At 37.4% G+C, this 17905-nt stretch overlaps 1 protein-coding gene across 2 annotated transcripts in view; it reads left to right on the top strand.

Annotated features, from left to right (window-relative positions):
• Positions 1 to 17905, top strand: part of LOC118823115 (probable phospholipid-transporting ATPase IIA) — a 62681-nt gene that overhangs the window by 32618 nt on the left and 12158 nt on the right. For both annotated transcript variants that reach the window (XM_036592518.1, XM_036592519.1), the window contains exons 15-23: positions 94 to 255; positions 1779 to 1871; positions 1970 to 2053; positions 6141 to 6311; positions 8299 to 8397; positions 10871 to 10960; positions 11909 to 12053; positions 13766 to 13830; positions 15673 to 15828. In XM_036592518.1, the coding sequence (XP_036448411.1) occupies positions 94 to 255; positions 1779 to 1871; positions 1970 to 2053; positions 6141 to 6311; positions 8299 to 8397; positions 10871 to 10960; positions 11909 to 12053; positions 13766 to 13830; positions 15673 to 15828 (1065 nt within the window). The remainder of the gene's footprint in view (positions 1 to 93; positions 256 to 1778; positions 1872 to 1969; positions 2054 to 6140; positions 6312 to 8298; positions 8398 to 10870; positions 10961 to 11908; positions 12054 to 13765; positions 13831 to 15672; positions 15829 to 17905) is intronic.

The raw sequence follows: 17905 nt of genomic DNA, 5'->3' as shown, positions 1-17905 counted from the left end.
ACTTAGGGTGCCCAAGCCTTCGCATATGACTGTACAGTACAATAAGGAAGAAATATTCACTCTTTGACTAACTCTTTCCCTCTCATGCGCTAGGTGTCCCTGGTGCAGTGGACAGAAAGTGTGGGGCTGACCCTGGTGGGAAGAGATCAATCCTCTATGCAGCTGAGGACCCCTAGTGGACAAATACTCAATTTCACCATCCTGCAGATTTTCCCCTTCACCTACGAGAGCAAACGCATGGGAATCATAGTGCGAGTAAGTTTCGCCCCTCCCACTCTGCCGCTATGCTAATGCTAATAATACAGCTTTCCATGGAAAGAAGGTTAATATCTCTGTTAGTTGTTAAGTGTGATTATAAAATATTCCAGAGCTTTGTCATGTTCCTTTGCAAATTTTCATACAACAAAACCCCTCACTAAGTTATCTCTTTAGGCCTGGGGTCATCTTGGGAAGCCGTTCCCCTCCTCTGAACCTGATGACTAACTCTGTCCAAGAGAAAATAGCTGACTATTGTTGTTGGCTTGGACAGGAGGCTGTATTAGTGTATTTCAGGAAACTTGTAATTAATGTGGGCTTCCTTTTCATATCCTTTCAAACACCTTCAAGGACTCTTAAGGCTGCCAAAAATAAATCTTTGTTACTAAGTGGAAAACACAATATCTTATCCTTTGTCCACAAAGTTATTATCCTTATTGTAAAGCAGATATTGAATATAGTTATCATTGCTGCTGATTTTGTTCAAAATCAGAGTTGAAAACATATTTTGGACTGACTTGGACTTCAGACTAAAATCCTTTTGCTTTGAGTGACCCTATTCCTTAATTATGTTTATTTTATTCCATTCTGTCACTTCAAGAACAATCATAACACTAGCGAAACTTTACCAAATATTTTTGAAAGTAATAATTTTAGCTAATTTGAGCATAACTTACAAACACTTCGAACAGCTGTACACACACAAAATCATAATATCATCATTAAACCACAAAAAATTAGTGAAAATCCTTGATTTTCAGACAAATTTACTTCCAGACAGTGGGACCTAACTGCTTACCATGTGGTCATAAGGGGACAGGGATGCAGTCTCACTTCCTGCTCTAAAATGCAGGGGTGTGGCTAAAACTCTTTGTGTTTCAGTAGTAATATGAAAACATGGGACAGCATTTTGAATGTTTTTGAAAGTATTTAAAAATTTAACTCCTGATAAATCTAAATCATGTAACTTCACTTTAAAAGAAATCAAAGAGATCTCTTAAAAAAACATTGAAAAATACAAAAACATTTAAGTACTAGTTTCACAAGTGGAAATTTAGGGGTTAGTGTTTAGGACAGCCATCTCTCAATAGAAAGTGTGAAATTGTGATTTGTGAAGATTTAGCTTATTACTTTCTCTGGTAATGCATTGGGATTAAACATCACAATATAGAACTGGTACATATCCAAGGTATGAATATTTAATGTTTTTAATAGAAATATAAATAGGGGGCTTTTTACGGTTACTTAAGTAATATTTTACTTATTATATTACAGTATAAACTACTATTTATACTGTTACTCAAGTACAGAAGATTTGTACTTTCTCCACCCCTGGCATTCATTATCAATACAAGCTCATTTACATAAATAGTGACACAAGCTGTTCATAAATACTCAAGTATTGAAGTGTCATTCAGTGCTTATACAGGAGTCATGTTCCCTGAAAGTTCCTATGTCGTCCCCTAAATAAAGTGTTACTGAAATTTTGATATTATAAACATATGCTCTACTGTTTATCTTAGGATGAGTCAACTGGAGAGATCACTTTCTACATGAAAGGCGCTGATGTTGTGATGTCTGGTATCGTCCAGTATAATGATTGGCTCGAAGAAGAGGTATTTACACATATATTGTATTGTAGGTCCATTTATAACATAAATATTTGACTTGTGATGGCACAGAGTGACTACTGTGGTGTTTCTGTTTCCCTCAGTGTGGAAACATGGCTCGTGAGGGGTTGCGAGTGTTGGTGGTAGCCAAGAAGTCTCTGACAGAAGAGCAGTACCAAGACTTTGAGGTGAGGTGTCTGTAATTGGTTATTATTATGACCTGCATTTTCCATGTTTATCTTAAACTTTTAACACAAAGAAGAAGTTGAATTTTGGCCACACCCTTTCATAGAAGGGTTTATTTTTATGAATTTCCATAATTACAATAATAAAGAAGCCATCAAAGTTATGAAAAGCATATGAGATTTTCCAGTGACCAAAAAACAAATCAAAGCTATTCTTCTTTTTAGCCCCCTTTGCCTTCATACAGTTTTGCACACTCTCTGCATTCTCTTGAGCAGTTTTTTGAGAAGTCGCCTGAGATGCCTTTAGGTCAAACTAGAAAACTATATAGCACAACTTTTGGACTGTGCTATATAGTCCTGTACAATAGAGCAATATAATCAGATGTGAATGATAACTGACAGGTAACCTGATGACAGTGCTTTGTAGAGAACTACAGAGCACAAATTTAATGTTAAACAGCTTGCTAATACATACAGGTATAAATAGTTAGGCCACAGTAGTTCAGATGTTACATTGTCTCTGTGGTGTTTTTTTTCCCAACATGCAACATGCCTTTTAAGGAAAATTCTAAGCATTTTTTGTACAGCATCAGTGTATGAGTTGGATTTGTAAGCCAGGTCAATTGTAAAGTGTTAAGAAATATAATACTTTGCTTCCCCAAAGGTGTCTATAGCCACAATAATGACAGAAAGCATTTACTGTTTTTTAATATGTTAAGCTTATAGACACAGATTTGGAACTCACTCACTAACTTGCTCACATTTAGCATTCCAAAATTTCTCCAGAAGGGGGATCTAGTACCATGCAAATTGCGCTAATGTACGTCATTTAAATAAAAGTAGCAGCCTTGAGCCCACTCCAGCAGGGGCTTACCTTTGCTTTACATTTGCATGTTTTCAGTCCCAAATCTCAAAATTAGAGGTAAAATAGTTTTTACCAAAAGTTCCTCAATATTATATAATTTAATACATAAGTTTCATTAAAAATGCCCATTGAAGTTTTTCATTAAATGAATTAATGCCAGCATTTTGTTAGATACATGTTTTAGATACCAGGTCCAGTACTGTAAAAGACCTTTAGTGGCCAAGGGAGTAATCTTTGACTGTAATCTTCAGGTGCTTTACCAAAATTGTACAACATCAATATGAAATACGTGACATCTGGGACAGAGCTATTAGTGGTTTATAAAAGGCTACAGTCCCCATTGTAGCCCATTATAGAAAGAACACTAGGAGTGTGCAGGCAGGTTTAGCATTGCCCTGTGACGGACAAAAAGGAATTTTACAGACTGTTGAATCCAGTAGGAAGATGCGGTCGACTGAAAATCATTTGACTCACAAATAACGCATAGCTCAACTGACCTTCACATCAATTTGCAGAAGAATCCATACCAAAAGACATGTGGTAAAGTCATCAGCATGTTTCTGATGTATGTGCGAGCTTTGGAAGCCCTCTGTCAGCGTGCAGGTTATGTACACAGAAACAAGACCACATACTGAGAAACATGAAGGGAAAAGCCCAGAACCTGTGTTTTCTTGTTTATAGTGGAACGGATGTGCCCGTTTGGACGCTTGTTTATAGGTATCATAGCCAAAATGTCCAGGTGCCGAATTAGCATTAGATATCTATGTTGGTTGCTGAGTAACCATCCAACATCAATAATAGTCTCAAAACAAGAAATGCAGCAACAAGTTTTCCACAGGGATTGCTCAAAAATGTCAGAGTGTTGGTTACCCAGTCTATGAACATGTGTACACACACGCACACATGGAGAGACACCCACCCACACACACAAAAACACACACACAAGACTGTTTCTTCTCGCTGTGGCCCTTTTCTCACTGCTGCACTGTGTAATTGTGTGTGCGCTAGTGGGCGGCGATGACTCAGAGTATGTGTGACTCACCAAGTGAGAGTGTGTTCCTGTGTGACTCACACGCACATTGTCTTGGCTTTATCTCATTCACTGGTGGAGGGCTGCGCCCTCCAAGCTGCAATTTGGCATTTGGCAACTGCATATTATGGCACTTGACATTGCTTAATTTATAGGAGTATTTGTGGGCACAATTTTGGATCGTAGTTTTCTTCAAAACAAACAATCTAGTCTTCTTCATGTTGTGGGATCATTTATTTATAACTCTGAATCCTCAGACTTCTTGTAGACTTTCATCCTGCATGATATTGCTGTCTGAGTGAAGTACATCGCAGTGATTTTCTAAAGGAACCTCTTCAGGCCAGAGTTACTGTGATTTGAAGCTCCTGGAAGATTGGGCATTACAAAGTGACGTTTTTGCAAGGGGCTGCTGAAAATATCATGGAAAGTGAGCTGTTAATAAAACCACTAAGTGATCAGTAAGATCGAGTAATCAATAAAACAACAAAAATGGCCCATATAATGGTTTGCTTGCTGTTTTTAAATAAAGTTTGAGGTAATATGTATATGTAGTTTCAAAATTTACCGTTCACTACCAACCCTGAACATGTAAGCGATGCTGCGAAAACAGCCTGTTTTTTAATTTGCTGTATCTGTGATGCCATGAGAACCAGCTCATTTACATATATCCTCCTATTCAGCCTACAGCAGTTAAGCTCCACCCATTCATATTGAAGTTGGAAGTAGTGTTTTAGCTTTGAATGCTCCTTGAATGAGGCACAGTACAGGACAGCCAATCAGAACAGAGCTCATTTATCATGTATTGGTCTTAAATGCACAGTAACAAACATAGCCTTAATAAAGTTTTAGTTCTAAGAGGTGAAGAGAGGCTATGAAATAGTCATGTAAAAATTAGACCACAGTGACCAAAAGGTCTAAAATACTTTGTTGGAATAATGTTAAACAATACATCTCTTAAGCCTAAAAGATAGATTTTAATTGATTTTTTTTTAATCAAGTAATCATGTAATCAAGCTCAAGTAGTCATGACCACCTTAGTATCAATACACTTGTATCATTACATTCATGTAATTACTGTTGAATTAATTTAATACTTTTACATTTAAAATGGGTTTTTGGTATGTTTCATTCATCATTTTGTGTTGTTGTATAATATTGTATTTATGTCCCTCTTTATATAATGTTGGTAAATACCTGCCTGTATACATCCCTAGTACTTTTGTGTAACTATATGCATACTATACACATATTAGGCACCCCAGACAGATAATTATTCACAAGCAGTCATTTCTTTTTCGATGTGTGATTAAGCATCCAGTTGCCATTAAAACAGCATCAATCCTATCAGGTAAGAATTACACTAGTGTCTTGAATTCCTGTCCATTTTAGCCCACTCTTACACTACCTTTGTGCTTCATATTTAAGCAAAACATTAACATTCCCACACTCCAGAAGGACATCTGTAGGGTGACTGTATGTGACTGGATCAACAAACATGATGGAACACTGTAACTGTGACCAGCAAAATAACCAGAACCTCAATACAAGTTCAAAACTTTTAATAGTATGTGAAATGCTGAAATAGGCACATACAAACTCTGGCTGAAATATGCACCCAGTTCTTGGAAGAGGAAACTGGAATGCATAAGAGAGACTGGTGTAGTCTTTGCTTGACAAGATTGGTTGTGTTATTAAGTCACGGGGACATGTAACCAAATATTAGGGGGAAAAAAATTCATGAGCCTAATTTTTTGTCCAGTGAGCTCATTTTCAGGTTCAATATGATTTTGGATTCTAAGATCAAAATTCAGCTTGTTTTATGTGTTAATTTCTTAATTCTACCAAGCTCTGTTTACATTATCTGGTTTGGCTCAGATACTTAAATTATTAAGTAGTGCTGTGTCACAGTATTTTAAAATATATTGTGTTAAAATCATTACACCCTTACTAACATTATGAAGTGCATGGAAATTTTGCTATTGAAAGCTAATAAGTTACCTATAGGTCACCCATGCCCAAATATTGTTGTAAAACACAAGCTTATTTGTGTAAGGGAAGCACCAATTGATACTAGAGACTAGCTTGCTCTGGGCCTTTTACTCACGATTGTATTTTGTGGTTGGCTGTCAGATAACCTAACACTGTCATTGAGGTTACACCTTAAAGTCTGACATGTCTGGTTCTGTCTCCTACAGGCTCGCTATGTCCAGGCCAAGCTAAGTGTGCACGACCGCTCTCTGAAGGTTGCCACAGTGATTGAGAGTCTGGAGATGGAGATGGAGTTGTTGTGTTTGACAGGAGTGGAGGACCAGCTACAGGCTGACGTCAGGCCAACACTGGAGATCCTGCGCAATGCTGGCATTAAAGTAGGATGTCTGCATTTACACAGCATTGTCAAACTTATTGTTTATCAACGGTCCAGTTGGTGCATTAGCCCTGAACATCCATCATTTTTCAGCCTCATTTCTGTTCACTAAATCTACACTGAACGACTGTCTACCACATGCAACAATTTCAACACATTTCCCTCAACAGAAAACCCACTGACTCAAAACTCACTACATTAGAAGCCATGGACATTTGCTAAATTCCACAAGTAAACATTTGAAATTCATGTCTAGAGAATGTATATTTGAGACTACAGCAACAATAATGAGTTTTATGATAAGACAGATATGAGAGAATGTCTTGCCAAAGCTGTTCTTATGAAGTTTATCCAATGTTCAAACAACTGAGCAAGGCAGTTAAACAGCAGTTCTAGTTACTTTTCCTTCCCTGTTGTCATATCCTTGCTCGATCAGGGAGGAGCCTGAGAGAGGAAACTCCACACAAACTAGGGCTTGGCAATGTGGCCAAAAATATTATCACGTTAAAAATTTTCATATTAGTCGATAACAATAATTATCACAATATATGTCACATCATAATTTCTTTCAAGTTTAAAGGCTGATGTTTTCCTCTGAATGAAAGTTTGAAACGATTGATTGTGGTTTTAAACTATTCTTTATGGTCAGAACATGATAAACTCTTGCCGAACAGCAGAACATTTCACAAATCTGTAATGGGACAGTGGGAGAAAGTTTCCTAGGTTAGCTGTTTCCACCAGCTGGTTGAAGCAGCACTCTCACACCCACAGCATAGCTGCGTTCTTTGTAATATTCATAATTTACAAAGAAAACTGATTATTTTAGCTGCCTGATGACAAGTGCTAGGCTATCTGGTTACAGGTGCTAAACTGTTTGGTTTCTCAACAATGTCTGCTTAGTATGAATAGCAAAAATTAGCTGGCCCTGTATGTCAGTGGTGGATCACGCCACCTTACTCCTATCAGTCCTACCACATCCATGTCAGAGCAGATCACAGTACTGAAACACAAGCTAGCAGTCATTCGGATTTCTCTATGCCATCATAGTAGTTTCAGGGATAGAAGAAGTGCAATATATCTGACACTCACTGTGTAAATGCCTTAACTGTGATTCTTTTGCACCAGACAAATAACGGCCTCCTTTTAGGCGTGTTTAAAATGAAATCAGTGCTTTTTGTCTTGTTTGACCACTGTAGTTCACTACAATAACATCAATTGGCCATGCTGTGCGAGTGACAGAGCACTGTTTCATGTTAGCCAGCTGCTAAAAACAACTAGCCTGGGAAGCTGTCTGCTGACTTTTTGTGGTACTGTCTTTTAAAACTGTAAAGCACTGCCCATTGTTTACTTCACACAGACTTATATTTCCGCCCCCCCGCCTCAAAAAACTTTGAATAATGTCAAAAAACTTGGAAGGGCACCCTCTAATGGTGACAGCAGAGTAGTGTCGCTTTTCTAACAGTAGAAAATGCCACCAGGGCTGTCACTAAAATGTGCAAGTGTGAGAATGGTCTGTTATGTCAAACATTTATCGAACATTTCTTACATTTCTGTTGAGGAAATTTATATTGCGATAATTATTTTTATCATTTTATCGCCCAGCCCTAACCCACACCACTGTGTTTGTCAGGTATTACCGCAGATTCTTCCTTCTGGAAAACTAGTCCTATCTTTGAATGAATTATTCAGATTCACAGCTTACTTTACAAATACATTTGACTGAATAATTCATGAAATGTTCTGTATTGCATAAACAATTCACTAATAGAATTCAGCAGCTGCTTGATTTCTTCTTTTATGTGTGTTTCAAGTCACCACGTCTGTGGTAATCAGTGTTACAATGCAGATGTGACAAAGAGATTAGGTTGAAAAACACTGGTGTATTTCTTTAATACAATATGTTTATTATTACTGATGCAACATACATATTATGTCAGTCTAATGACTAACTTAGATGAGTTATGTTAACATCTTTACTCTTTGCTAAGGTATGGATGCTGACAGGGGACAAACTGGAGACGGCAACTTGCACTGCCAAGAACGCCCACCTAGTGACCCGCAATCAGGACATACATGTCTTTCGGCCTGTAAGTGTCTTCACGACATTCGTTTAAATCTCTGTCTAACAGTAGCTAAAACTGCACACATTATTATAAAGGCCGTCAAAGGCAACAGCGGCTAAATGAGAGAATATCTGAGGGTCCTTGGCAAGGCTTTTCAATCCACTACTCTCCCTATGTTGGGCATGCTTCAAACACATCCGGATGGCCCCAAAAACTTGAAAAGCAGCTGAAGAGTTCCCTTAGGGGCTTTGAACAGAGGGCTAAGTTCTCCCACAGCACTCCATGGCCTCCGTACCTGCACGAGCGAATGTGCTGGAGTTCCCTTGTGGCAGCCAGCCAAAGCAGAGAGAGGCTCAGCCCTTAGGAAGGTTACGGCCTGCCTACGGCAGCACAGCGGTTCCTGGAAAAGGAAGACAATGGCTGGCACGGCTTGAAAACAATCAAGCCACTCCCCGAGGACCAGGTCGCCCAAGAGACCCAGCATCTGGAGCTACTTCCTCCTGGACAACAAATGACATCTGGATTAGAGTCGAAATGTTTCTGAAGGTGACAGATGAATGGCTGAAGTTTGTATGTCTACTAATTAGAAAACATCCTCTGTTGGCCAAGAGCTGAAGACAGATTGATATGGTAGAATTTGGGTCTGGCCCTCTAGAGACTTTTTTTGCCATTTTTAATTCAACCTATTAACCAAAAGACACTACTTATGTCACTGCACTATATTGAATGGTCAGTTAATCTTTTTAGCAGAATTTGAATGCAATTAGATGTCGAAAGCGACTACAAAAATTTAAACTCTATGGGACTACCTAGAACAATGAGTAAGATGCCAGGGAAGGCATCCACGAAATCTGGCCAAACTGCGCAATTATCCGATGCAGGAGCGGCTGAATATTGATGTCACCTACATCTAGAAACTTGTCCAGTCCAAATCGAATTGAGCTGTTACTCTAATTTCAGTCACTTATTTTTCAGTCAGTCATTTTTTTTTGTCCGGTGAGCTTATTACTCCATATATCCCTACTCTGTACTTCTTTCTTGAGCACAGCTTCTCCCGATGCTGCCTCTTTTTTTTTTTTTTCATGGAAAATACAAAATGGCAGAAAGTGTTTTGATGTGCTGTAGTCACATGGTTTACTAGGCAAATTAGTAAAATGCTATTTTCACTTAGTGTAAATAGACAATGCCAAAATTTTGTTCAACAAGCAGCAAACTAACAAAAGCAACCGCACAGTGGAAGGCTTCAGGAGCCTCTACAAGCATCCATGACCTGTGTAAACGAGAGTGAGAGCGAGAGACTACAATCACGGAGGAGTTGAAATCTTTGACTGTATAAATGATGTATACGATGTATACACTTACTGTTGGAACATGCAGCCACTGTTCACCGGACACAAAAATCATGTGATTTTCATATTCAGAGTTACGTGAAACCTGCATTCACAGGGTTAAAATAATTTTGTTGAATTGCTGAAAGTAGTAAATATTTTCCTATAAAGCTAAATTTGTTGACTTAGTCATACGCAACAAATGTAGTGCTTCTGGTCAAATTACCTGTTTTGTTCCTTTTTTAAGTGCAAATAAGTGAACACATTCACTAAAGGGAACAAACCTAACTATGTCATTTTTCGGCACATTTTAGCGCACAATTTCTATTTGTTTTTAAGATTTTAGGGAAAAAAACATAAAATATCAAATGTGCCATAACGTTTGCACAGGCTACATGTTATGTTTGTTATTTTCCCAATATGTTCATTAAAATGTCTTTCCTGTAGAGGATGTCTTAACTTATTTTTTTTATAAAATTAACAAAACATGTAAGGAAGCCATAGTTTGAGGCCCCCAAAGTTTTGCATACGATGGTATATAGCTGTAACGAAATGGACTCCTTTTAAATGGAAAAAACAATTGTTTAGGTTATGAGTAAAGTTTAAGCAAATAAAACAAATGTGATTAATCTGCACAAAATATTTGAATTGTTTGATAGTCCTAATATGTATTGGTGTTCATTATTTGTTGTTGAAACAACACAATTTTCATGTTTATGTTTACAAAGTTAGTGTTGCTTCCAAACTTTTAGCTTGTAGTGTACATTTCTATAAGGATTTTAAATTTGTCTTCAGTACAGCAAAATTTAAATGGAATTGGCCTCTAATAAGGTATATCTATTCAGTTCACTTCAAACAGTCACCTTAAGGTGACAGGCTTAAAACTGCGCTTCCTTTATGAAACTCTTTCCCACACGAGAGCAGCAGGCGAGTGAGCTCACGACAGTTAAGCAGTTGGCTTGGGCCATGGTCTTTAACACAGCTGACAGTTGAAGTAAGCAGCTGTACTCTCTTGTTACTGGTGTGGTTTAGCTCTTTAGTTTATTTGGGTTAGATTATTATCTGCATGTCTGTGTGGGGTATGTGTGCGTGCTTGTGTGAGCATATGTGCCAGTGCCTTTGTATGAGTGTAATAGAAGGCTGACAGTGTACTCTTCACTGTGTTGCAGGTGACCACACGAAGTGAGGCCCACCTCGAGCTTAACGCTTTCAGGCGGAAGCACGACTGCGCTTTAGTGATATCAGGAGACTCTCTTGAGGTAAGCCTCACCACTAAACCTCCGCATTCATGCGCCTGCCGCAGCCAGTCATAATGTGAAACAACTTTCAATTTCAGCCAGTTGTCTTACTGGCCATGTGATAAATACATATAACTTCATGTGCGCTCATTGCATTGACATTGTTGCTGGCGATATGTCAAAGGCACATGTTACTGTTTAAACTGAAGCTTGTCTTCAACAAGTGTTTTATACACTGATCAGAAACGTTCTCTACATGCTTAACAAATAAATGCTGCTTATTATTCAGCAGCCCATTGTTCTTACTAATGGATTTGGATTAAAAGCTTCCAACAGAGATGTCTCCAAACCTCCAAATCATATTTAGTGTAGCTTCAAACACCACTATATGTTCTACTTAACAAAAACACTTTGGATTAGTAATACGTTTGCGATACTGAATTATAGTATAACTGGTTTTATTGGTCAAATGATATATTGGTTGGGCCTTTGTAATTATACATAAAATTAAAGGTGACACAATACTACTTTTTCTTTCCCGATGTTGATATTGACACCTTGAGTATCATCCAATATCAATACTGAACCTACAAATCTTTAAAATAAGCTGTTTTTAATTAAAACACTTTATTTAAGATGAACATCTAAAAGTAGACTATTCAAACATTTTACTATCGTACAGAAAGAGCTACACAGCTAACAACATGACCAACAACATCACACAATGTGACTGTGTGTGATATTTTAGGCTAGATTTGTTACAGTATTGTCTGCTAATACTGGCCAATTCAGACACCTGTCGATATTGATATACCAGCTTTACATAAAACATATTATAGAACTAACAAAAATGGAGCCAACATTACTAGATAAATAAAACTTGTTTGTGTAACCCGTTTTGCTATTTCACCAATATAATGTGGGTGATGTCTTTAGTGGTTAAGGTCTCTAAGCAGTGCTGTTCTGCAGGTGTGTCTGAAGTTCTATGAATATGAGTTTATGGAGCTGGCATGTCAGTGTCCGGCCGTGGTGTGCTGCCGCTGCGCACCTACTCAGAAGGCTCAGATTGTCCGGCTGCTGCAGGAGCGCACAGGGAAACTCACCTGTGCTGTGGGTAAGTACACCTCCCTGCATCTGATATTAACACAAGTTTTGAAAAAACATATACAGTCTTCTCAGATCTGTGTTATCTATATCTACATTTCAGTTTTCAAAGATCTTTTTAGGTAAAATGTTCAGTAAGACATAAAAGCTTTCTTTAAAGAATACAAACTGGAGTAAGACATATAAGACATGGCAGTTTGAGAAGTAGGAGTGGGAGAAATAGTCAATACAGTATAATATTGGGATATTTAGTTTAGAGACACAGAATTAAAATGGTATTGTTTAATTAATATTTTTAACATACAGGTCAATTACTTAATTAATTACCAGGATGCATTTTTGTTCTTAATCTACAAGATGGATTCTTTCTGGTAAGGCCATGGATTCTGTCAGTGGAGTTTTAGGAGCAGTCGGCTAGCACGGACAATTGTACCCTCACCCAGCACTCTGTTATACTATAGTATATTCATATAATAATAATAATTATTATTATTATTATATTATTATTATAATCGTTATTGGTACTATTGTTATTATTATTATTATTATTATTAATAATAATAATAATAATAATAATAATTGAATGAATTAAAAAAAAATATGGCCTATGTAAAAGTTGCATTTTATATTTAGTGTTTTTCGCCAATATGTTAAACAAAAAATAAATAAAAATAGAAATTGTGCACTAAACTTTGCAGAGAAATGCCATGTTTAAGTTAGATCTTACCTTTAGAGGATGTTTTTGTCGCTTAGACAACAAAAAAATCAACAAAACACGTAATTTGACCAGGGGTGTATGCCTGTATATATAGATATGTCTTGTCATCAGTAAAAACATGGAAGTGAAAACAGTGTAAACTTCACTAAATAAAATTAAATATTTTTATTTGAAGGAATAATTTCAAGTCAAATGGAAGTACATACCACAAATCTTTCACAAACCACAGTACATTTCATTGTGGCACAGATATCATGTTTATATCGCTGCGTCTATAGCAATTCCTACATTTACTGAGCAGGATTGATCATGGAGACTTGACATTGATCATAAATGCAGCTGAACACAATGTATGTACCAGTTAGTGATCAAAAATTGGTATTGGGCATATATAAGACATGGCAGTTTGAGCAGTAGGAGCGGGAGAAATAGTTAAAACAGTACCTCCTGTGCAGGTAAAACATAAGGCTTTTAATGGTCTTAACAACAAATGATTAGCCAGTAAATATGCAAGAATTAAACAAATAGATAAAGTAACTTAGTACAGGTTATATTTCCCCTTTGATTTCTTTAAATGTTGAAGTCTTGTGGGTAAACATGCGGATACCCTTTTACAGAAAATAAGAGTCACTATTGTTCCATTTATCACTGATAGCTTTAAACAAGTAAAAACATTACCTAGGAAGTTTGTGTTCAGTGTGAGACTAAATATTCTCTATAGTGTTTCAATCTGGATGCCAGAACCATTAGTATTTTGGGCTTGGCCAAACTTTTTCGCATGGGATTGTATGATACTACAATGTTTTGAGTTTGAAAATAGTATAGAGACACAGAGACCCAAGAATTTATATTTTAATAATTAATATTTATGGTAATCATGATAATATTGTTTTGTGGGGCCTGTAGCGATTTCCACAATTCCTCAGCATGATTGATCATAGAATCTTGACATTCATCATAATCACAGCTGTGACTGACACACCTTTAACCCTGCACTCCCTTAGGGGACGGAGGAAATGATGTCAGCATGATCCAGGAAGCTGACTGTGGCGTGGGAGTGGAGGGCAAAGTAAGAGCCGCTGTGTCCCTGTTGCACACACTGTGTCGCACACTTCCGGAATGATCTCTCCATCTGTCCTTACTGCGTCACTCCAGCATACTCTGCAAATACTTGCACATCTGTACTGACAGTTCTCACTTTTCTTACATTACTGATGGAAGTACTGTGTGACACTGAAGGCCACTGAACTGCATTAATGTGTTTTGTCCCATATCTGGCTATATTTCTCCTGGGGAGTTCATCTGTCACTGTCTGAGCATGAAGGAAGTGTTGTATTATTGAAAAATCAGTGCATGAGTGTAGGCGGTGCAGCGTTTTGAAATTTGTTCTAGCCCTCAGACTCTAAACAGTTTTACGATATTGAGTCTAAAGGAACTTCTAACAGTACAGACACAGGTTTTGACCTACTTGTGGCGGCCAAGCACTCTTTCCAGAGGCTGAAAATGAGACATTATGAGCTGGTTAATTGATATTGACTCACTTATGACTAACATGTTAAATTGCCGTGGTTAACGTGGGACTGTGTTTTTCCCTCCAAGTCTGTAGTTCTCTTGGCCAAAACGAGTGCACTGGGTCCCCTCAGAACTATTCTTAGCTGTATTGTAGATTCTAGTCTTATTATAGCCTTTTTACATGCGCTACAGGACAGAAAATTGGAAGCAGCACTAGCTTTTAAAAAAATAAACATGAAAAATATGATTTTTTTTCATGAGATAACTAAGGAAGTAAAACTAAGGAAATAATTTATTAACATGTAGCAAATGAGTTTGACTAAATTCCTGCAGTAGGGCTGCACAATATGGATGCAGCTAAACAGCTTTTGATGCTTGAGCTGCACTAGCTGCACATCAGTGACACTGTGTTCTTGTTCCGCTTTACAGCACCGCCCTTCAGATGATCAAGATAGTGTGTCTGAATGACAAGTTCCCCAGAAAATCCTTTTTGCCATCTCTTCATCTAATAATTCTATCAATCAGTCAACCTTTATTTTCATGGAATAATTTTCTCAGAAATACATGACAGTGACCCTCGTTTTCAATGCGGCCGAGCATTTACAGTGCAAAGGGATTGAAAAGAAATTAAAATGGAATTTAATTAATAATTAATATAAACCAGTTAATAAGTTTCAACATAAAAAGATAAATAAGGCAAACTAAAATTAAGTAAAAGGATTGTAAAAAGTAATAAAGTAAAATACAGTGAACAGTAATAGAATTGAAATCAAATAAAAACAATAAGATTTTAATCAGTTATAAATAAAAATAAAAAAAATTATTAATAAAATGATTGAAACAGAAAATAATAATTTACTTTAATAAAAATGAGAATGGAAGAAGTCAAACACAACTAAAACAGTTACAGGCTGTCTGAAGATGGCTGAGGATTAAACGTTTAAAACAATTAAGTGACACCAGCGAGCTGAGTTTTAAAGACTCCTGTAATGAATTCCACCTCACTGGTGCGCTGTGGCTACACAGCAGATTCTGAGTAATTTACTGCCGCTGATAGTTTTGTTTGGAGTTTTTCCTTTGCTTGACGGAGGAAATAGAGTTTAAAGGTGGCTGTGATTGACTGAGAGGTGTGTCAGTCGTTATTTTGTAACTTAAAGCTGGTCTGTATGAAGGACTGTTATCAAGAACGACCACACATTCACACATAATACAAACATGTACATACATTCATTCATAATTCGAGAAAAAGTACCTCAACATGTCTTCTTGGAGTACATTTTAAAAATCACTGCTTGGTTACATACTTTCGGCTTGTAGTGTATATAAAATAAAAAAAATCTTTTTCTTTTCTTCTGTTATACCCCTAGACTGAAACGTTATTCCATGTTTATTTTGACAGGAGGGCAAGCAGGCCTCACTGGCTGCTGATTTCTCGGTGACTCAGTTTAAGCACTTGGGCAGACTGCTCATGGTGCACGGCAGGAACAGCTACAAGAGGTCCGCCGCCCTCAGCCAGTTCGTCATTCACAGGAGCCTCTGTATCAGTACCATGCAGGTAGTGTGTGCTTGTGCAAATATATTACCTAGGCAGTCTCTGACTCATACTCAGTAGCTGCAAAAAGCACTCTTGTAGAGGTCCTTGTTTTCAAGAAGACTGCTTTCACTTTCCAAATTCTGACACACTTAGGAAAACTGTATTGAACTTTGTTAAACACTGGAAAAATCTCTATAGGCAGCCAACAGTTGACAGAGATCATTCCGTACCTTTTGGGGATGTACAGTCAAATCCGTAAGTATTTGGATGGTGACACAAATTTTGTAATGTTGCCTCTGTACAGCACCACCATTGCATTTGAAATAAAGCAATGAAAATGTGTTTGAAGTAAAAACAGGAGGACTGTGAAGAAAATGGCTGTTAGTCCTAAACAGTTACTGCAATACTTTTATTAAACACCTTGAATTAAAGCTGAAATTCTATATTTCAGTGACATCTTGACTGCTTCATTTCAAATCCGTTGTGGTGGTGTACAGAGGCAGAATTACAAACATTGCATCATGGTCCAAATACTTATGGACCTGATGCTAAATGACTAACGGTTATTTGAATAGTATGTCCTTCCAAAATGTATCATGTTCTCTTTAGCAAACCTAGGTTTGCGGTTGTTGCTGGTTTTCTGCCTTTAAAGGGTCCATATCCTACATTTTCCTTCATTTCTTTCCTCTGACGTCCACTTAGAACATTTGTGTTTTTTACGTTATCAATTTCCAACCTTTTTTGTTAAACACTAGAATTTAACAGGAGTGATACACGTAAGTTTAATGCGATATGTCGCCCTTCAGGGCTTCAGATACATTTTTGTGATTTCGATAGCAATGTGCAAATTCTGTAGCTCTGCAAATTATTCAGCCTTGTCGACATGCATCCATCGTAACATGATTTCTGAATGCCTTTGTTGCGTTTATTCTGATATGGAAAGATGATCTAACAAAGCTGAAAATTTTATGTTCTGTTATATTCTGATATTTTATGCAGTGTTACAGACTGCAATTTTGAACAAGAAAACACATGAATAGGAATGTGTCATACATCAGTCGCACTTTATTATTACTCTGATTGAACAAATCAAAACTAAGTGCCTACTGATCCACACTGAGATCACATACTCACTCGGAAAAAAACAGGTTGCGTTCAATATTTCCAATCACTACATATTTTATGTAATGATTGGAAACATGCAAGCACAAAGAAAGCTTCAGTTCTGCACGCTGAAATTGATAAAATGATTTTACTGTTGCCTACGGGGAAGTGCATCACTCATAGTGACAGATTTGAACAAGCAGCCTAATGTGTCATCAGCTGGTATCAGCCCCATCGGGTTCATGTGGTTTTGCTGATAATGCAAAGTTTTCTTCTTGACTGAAGTAAGGCATAATGAACATATCTGGAGCAGTTTACAATCTGTGTGTTGTTGCACAGAGGCTTACAGTGAGACTAAAATACAGACTTACACTTTTTATACTTCCATGAGTTTTAAAATGTACGAGTCATGTACGCAAGCAAGACAGTTAGTTGCCCACTCTTACTAGTAAGTAACCTAAGAGCTCCTTATAATTGAAATTTTGGCTTCTCACTCGAACCTCATAAACTACATCCAATCAAAGCTCTTCCATCCAGATTCTCACTGTCAACAATTAGATAAATGACGTTATTTTTATTATTATATAAAACCATCATGGATTCAGATACGAGAAAGAGAGCCATTGCCCCTCTCTACCCTCGAAAAAAGTTTGTATTTTGTTTGGCGGTTGTAATGAAGACCAATATAATCTTGTAGTCTTGGTTTAATGCTGTGCTGTGGCCGCAACACTCATTTGTATAAAGTTGAAATCGGCTGAACTTTGTCACTGCATGGCAAAGCCTCACTGCAACCCATCATGATGTGGCAGAGCTCTGCATTTAAATGAATAGGATGCAGCAAGGCGAAGTTGCAAGTGGACGCATAGAATGCACTTTGCACAACGCTAGTTTCCCTTGCTTGATAGCTACATTAGTCACCCAGCTTCAGTGTAAAACGAAAGAAGCAGACTTCGGACAGCAAACATGTCTTGGCTGATCAATTACATTTAGGCTG

This window comes from Colossoma macropomum, unplaced genomic scaffold (genome assembly GCF_904425465.1).
Source record: "Colossoma macropomum unplaced genomic scaffold, Colossoma_macropomum, whole genome shotgun sequence".
NCBI classification, from domain to species: Eukaryota; Metazoa; Chordata; class Actinopteri; order Characiformes; family Serrasalmidae; genus Colossoma; species Colossoma macropomum.
Note: the sequence above shows the minus strand (reverse complement) of the source record. Positions and strands in the feature narration are given on the sequence as shown.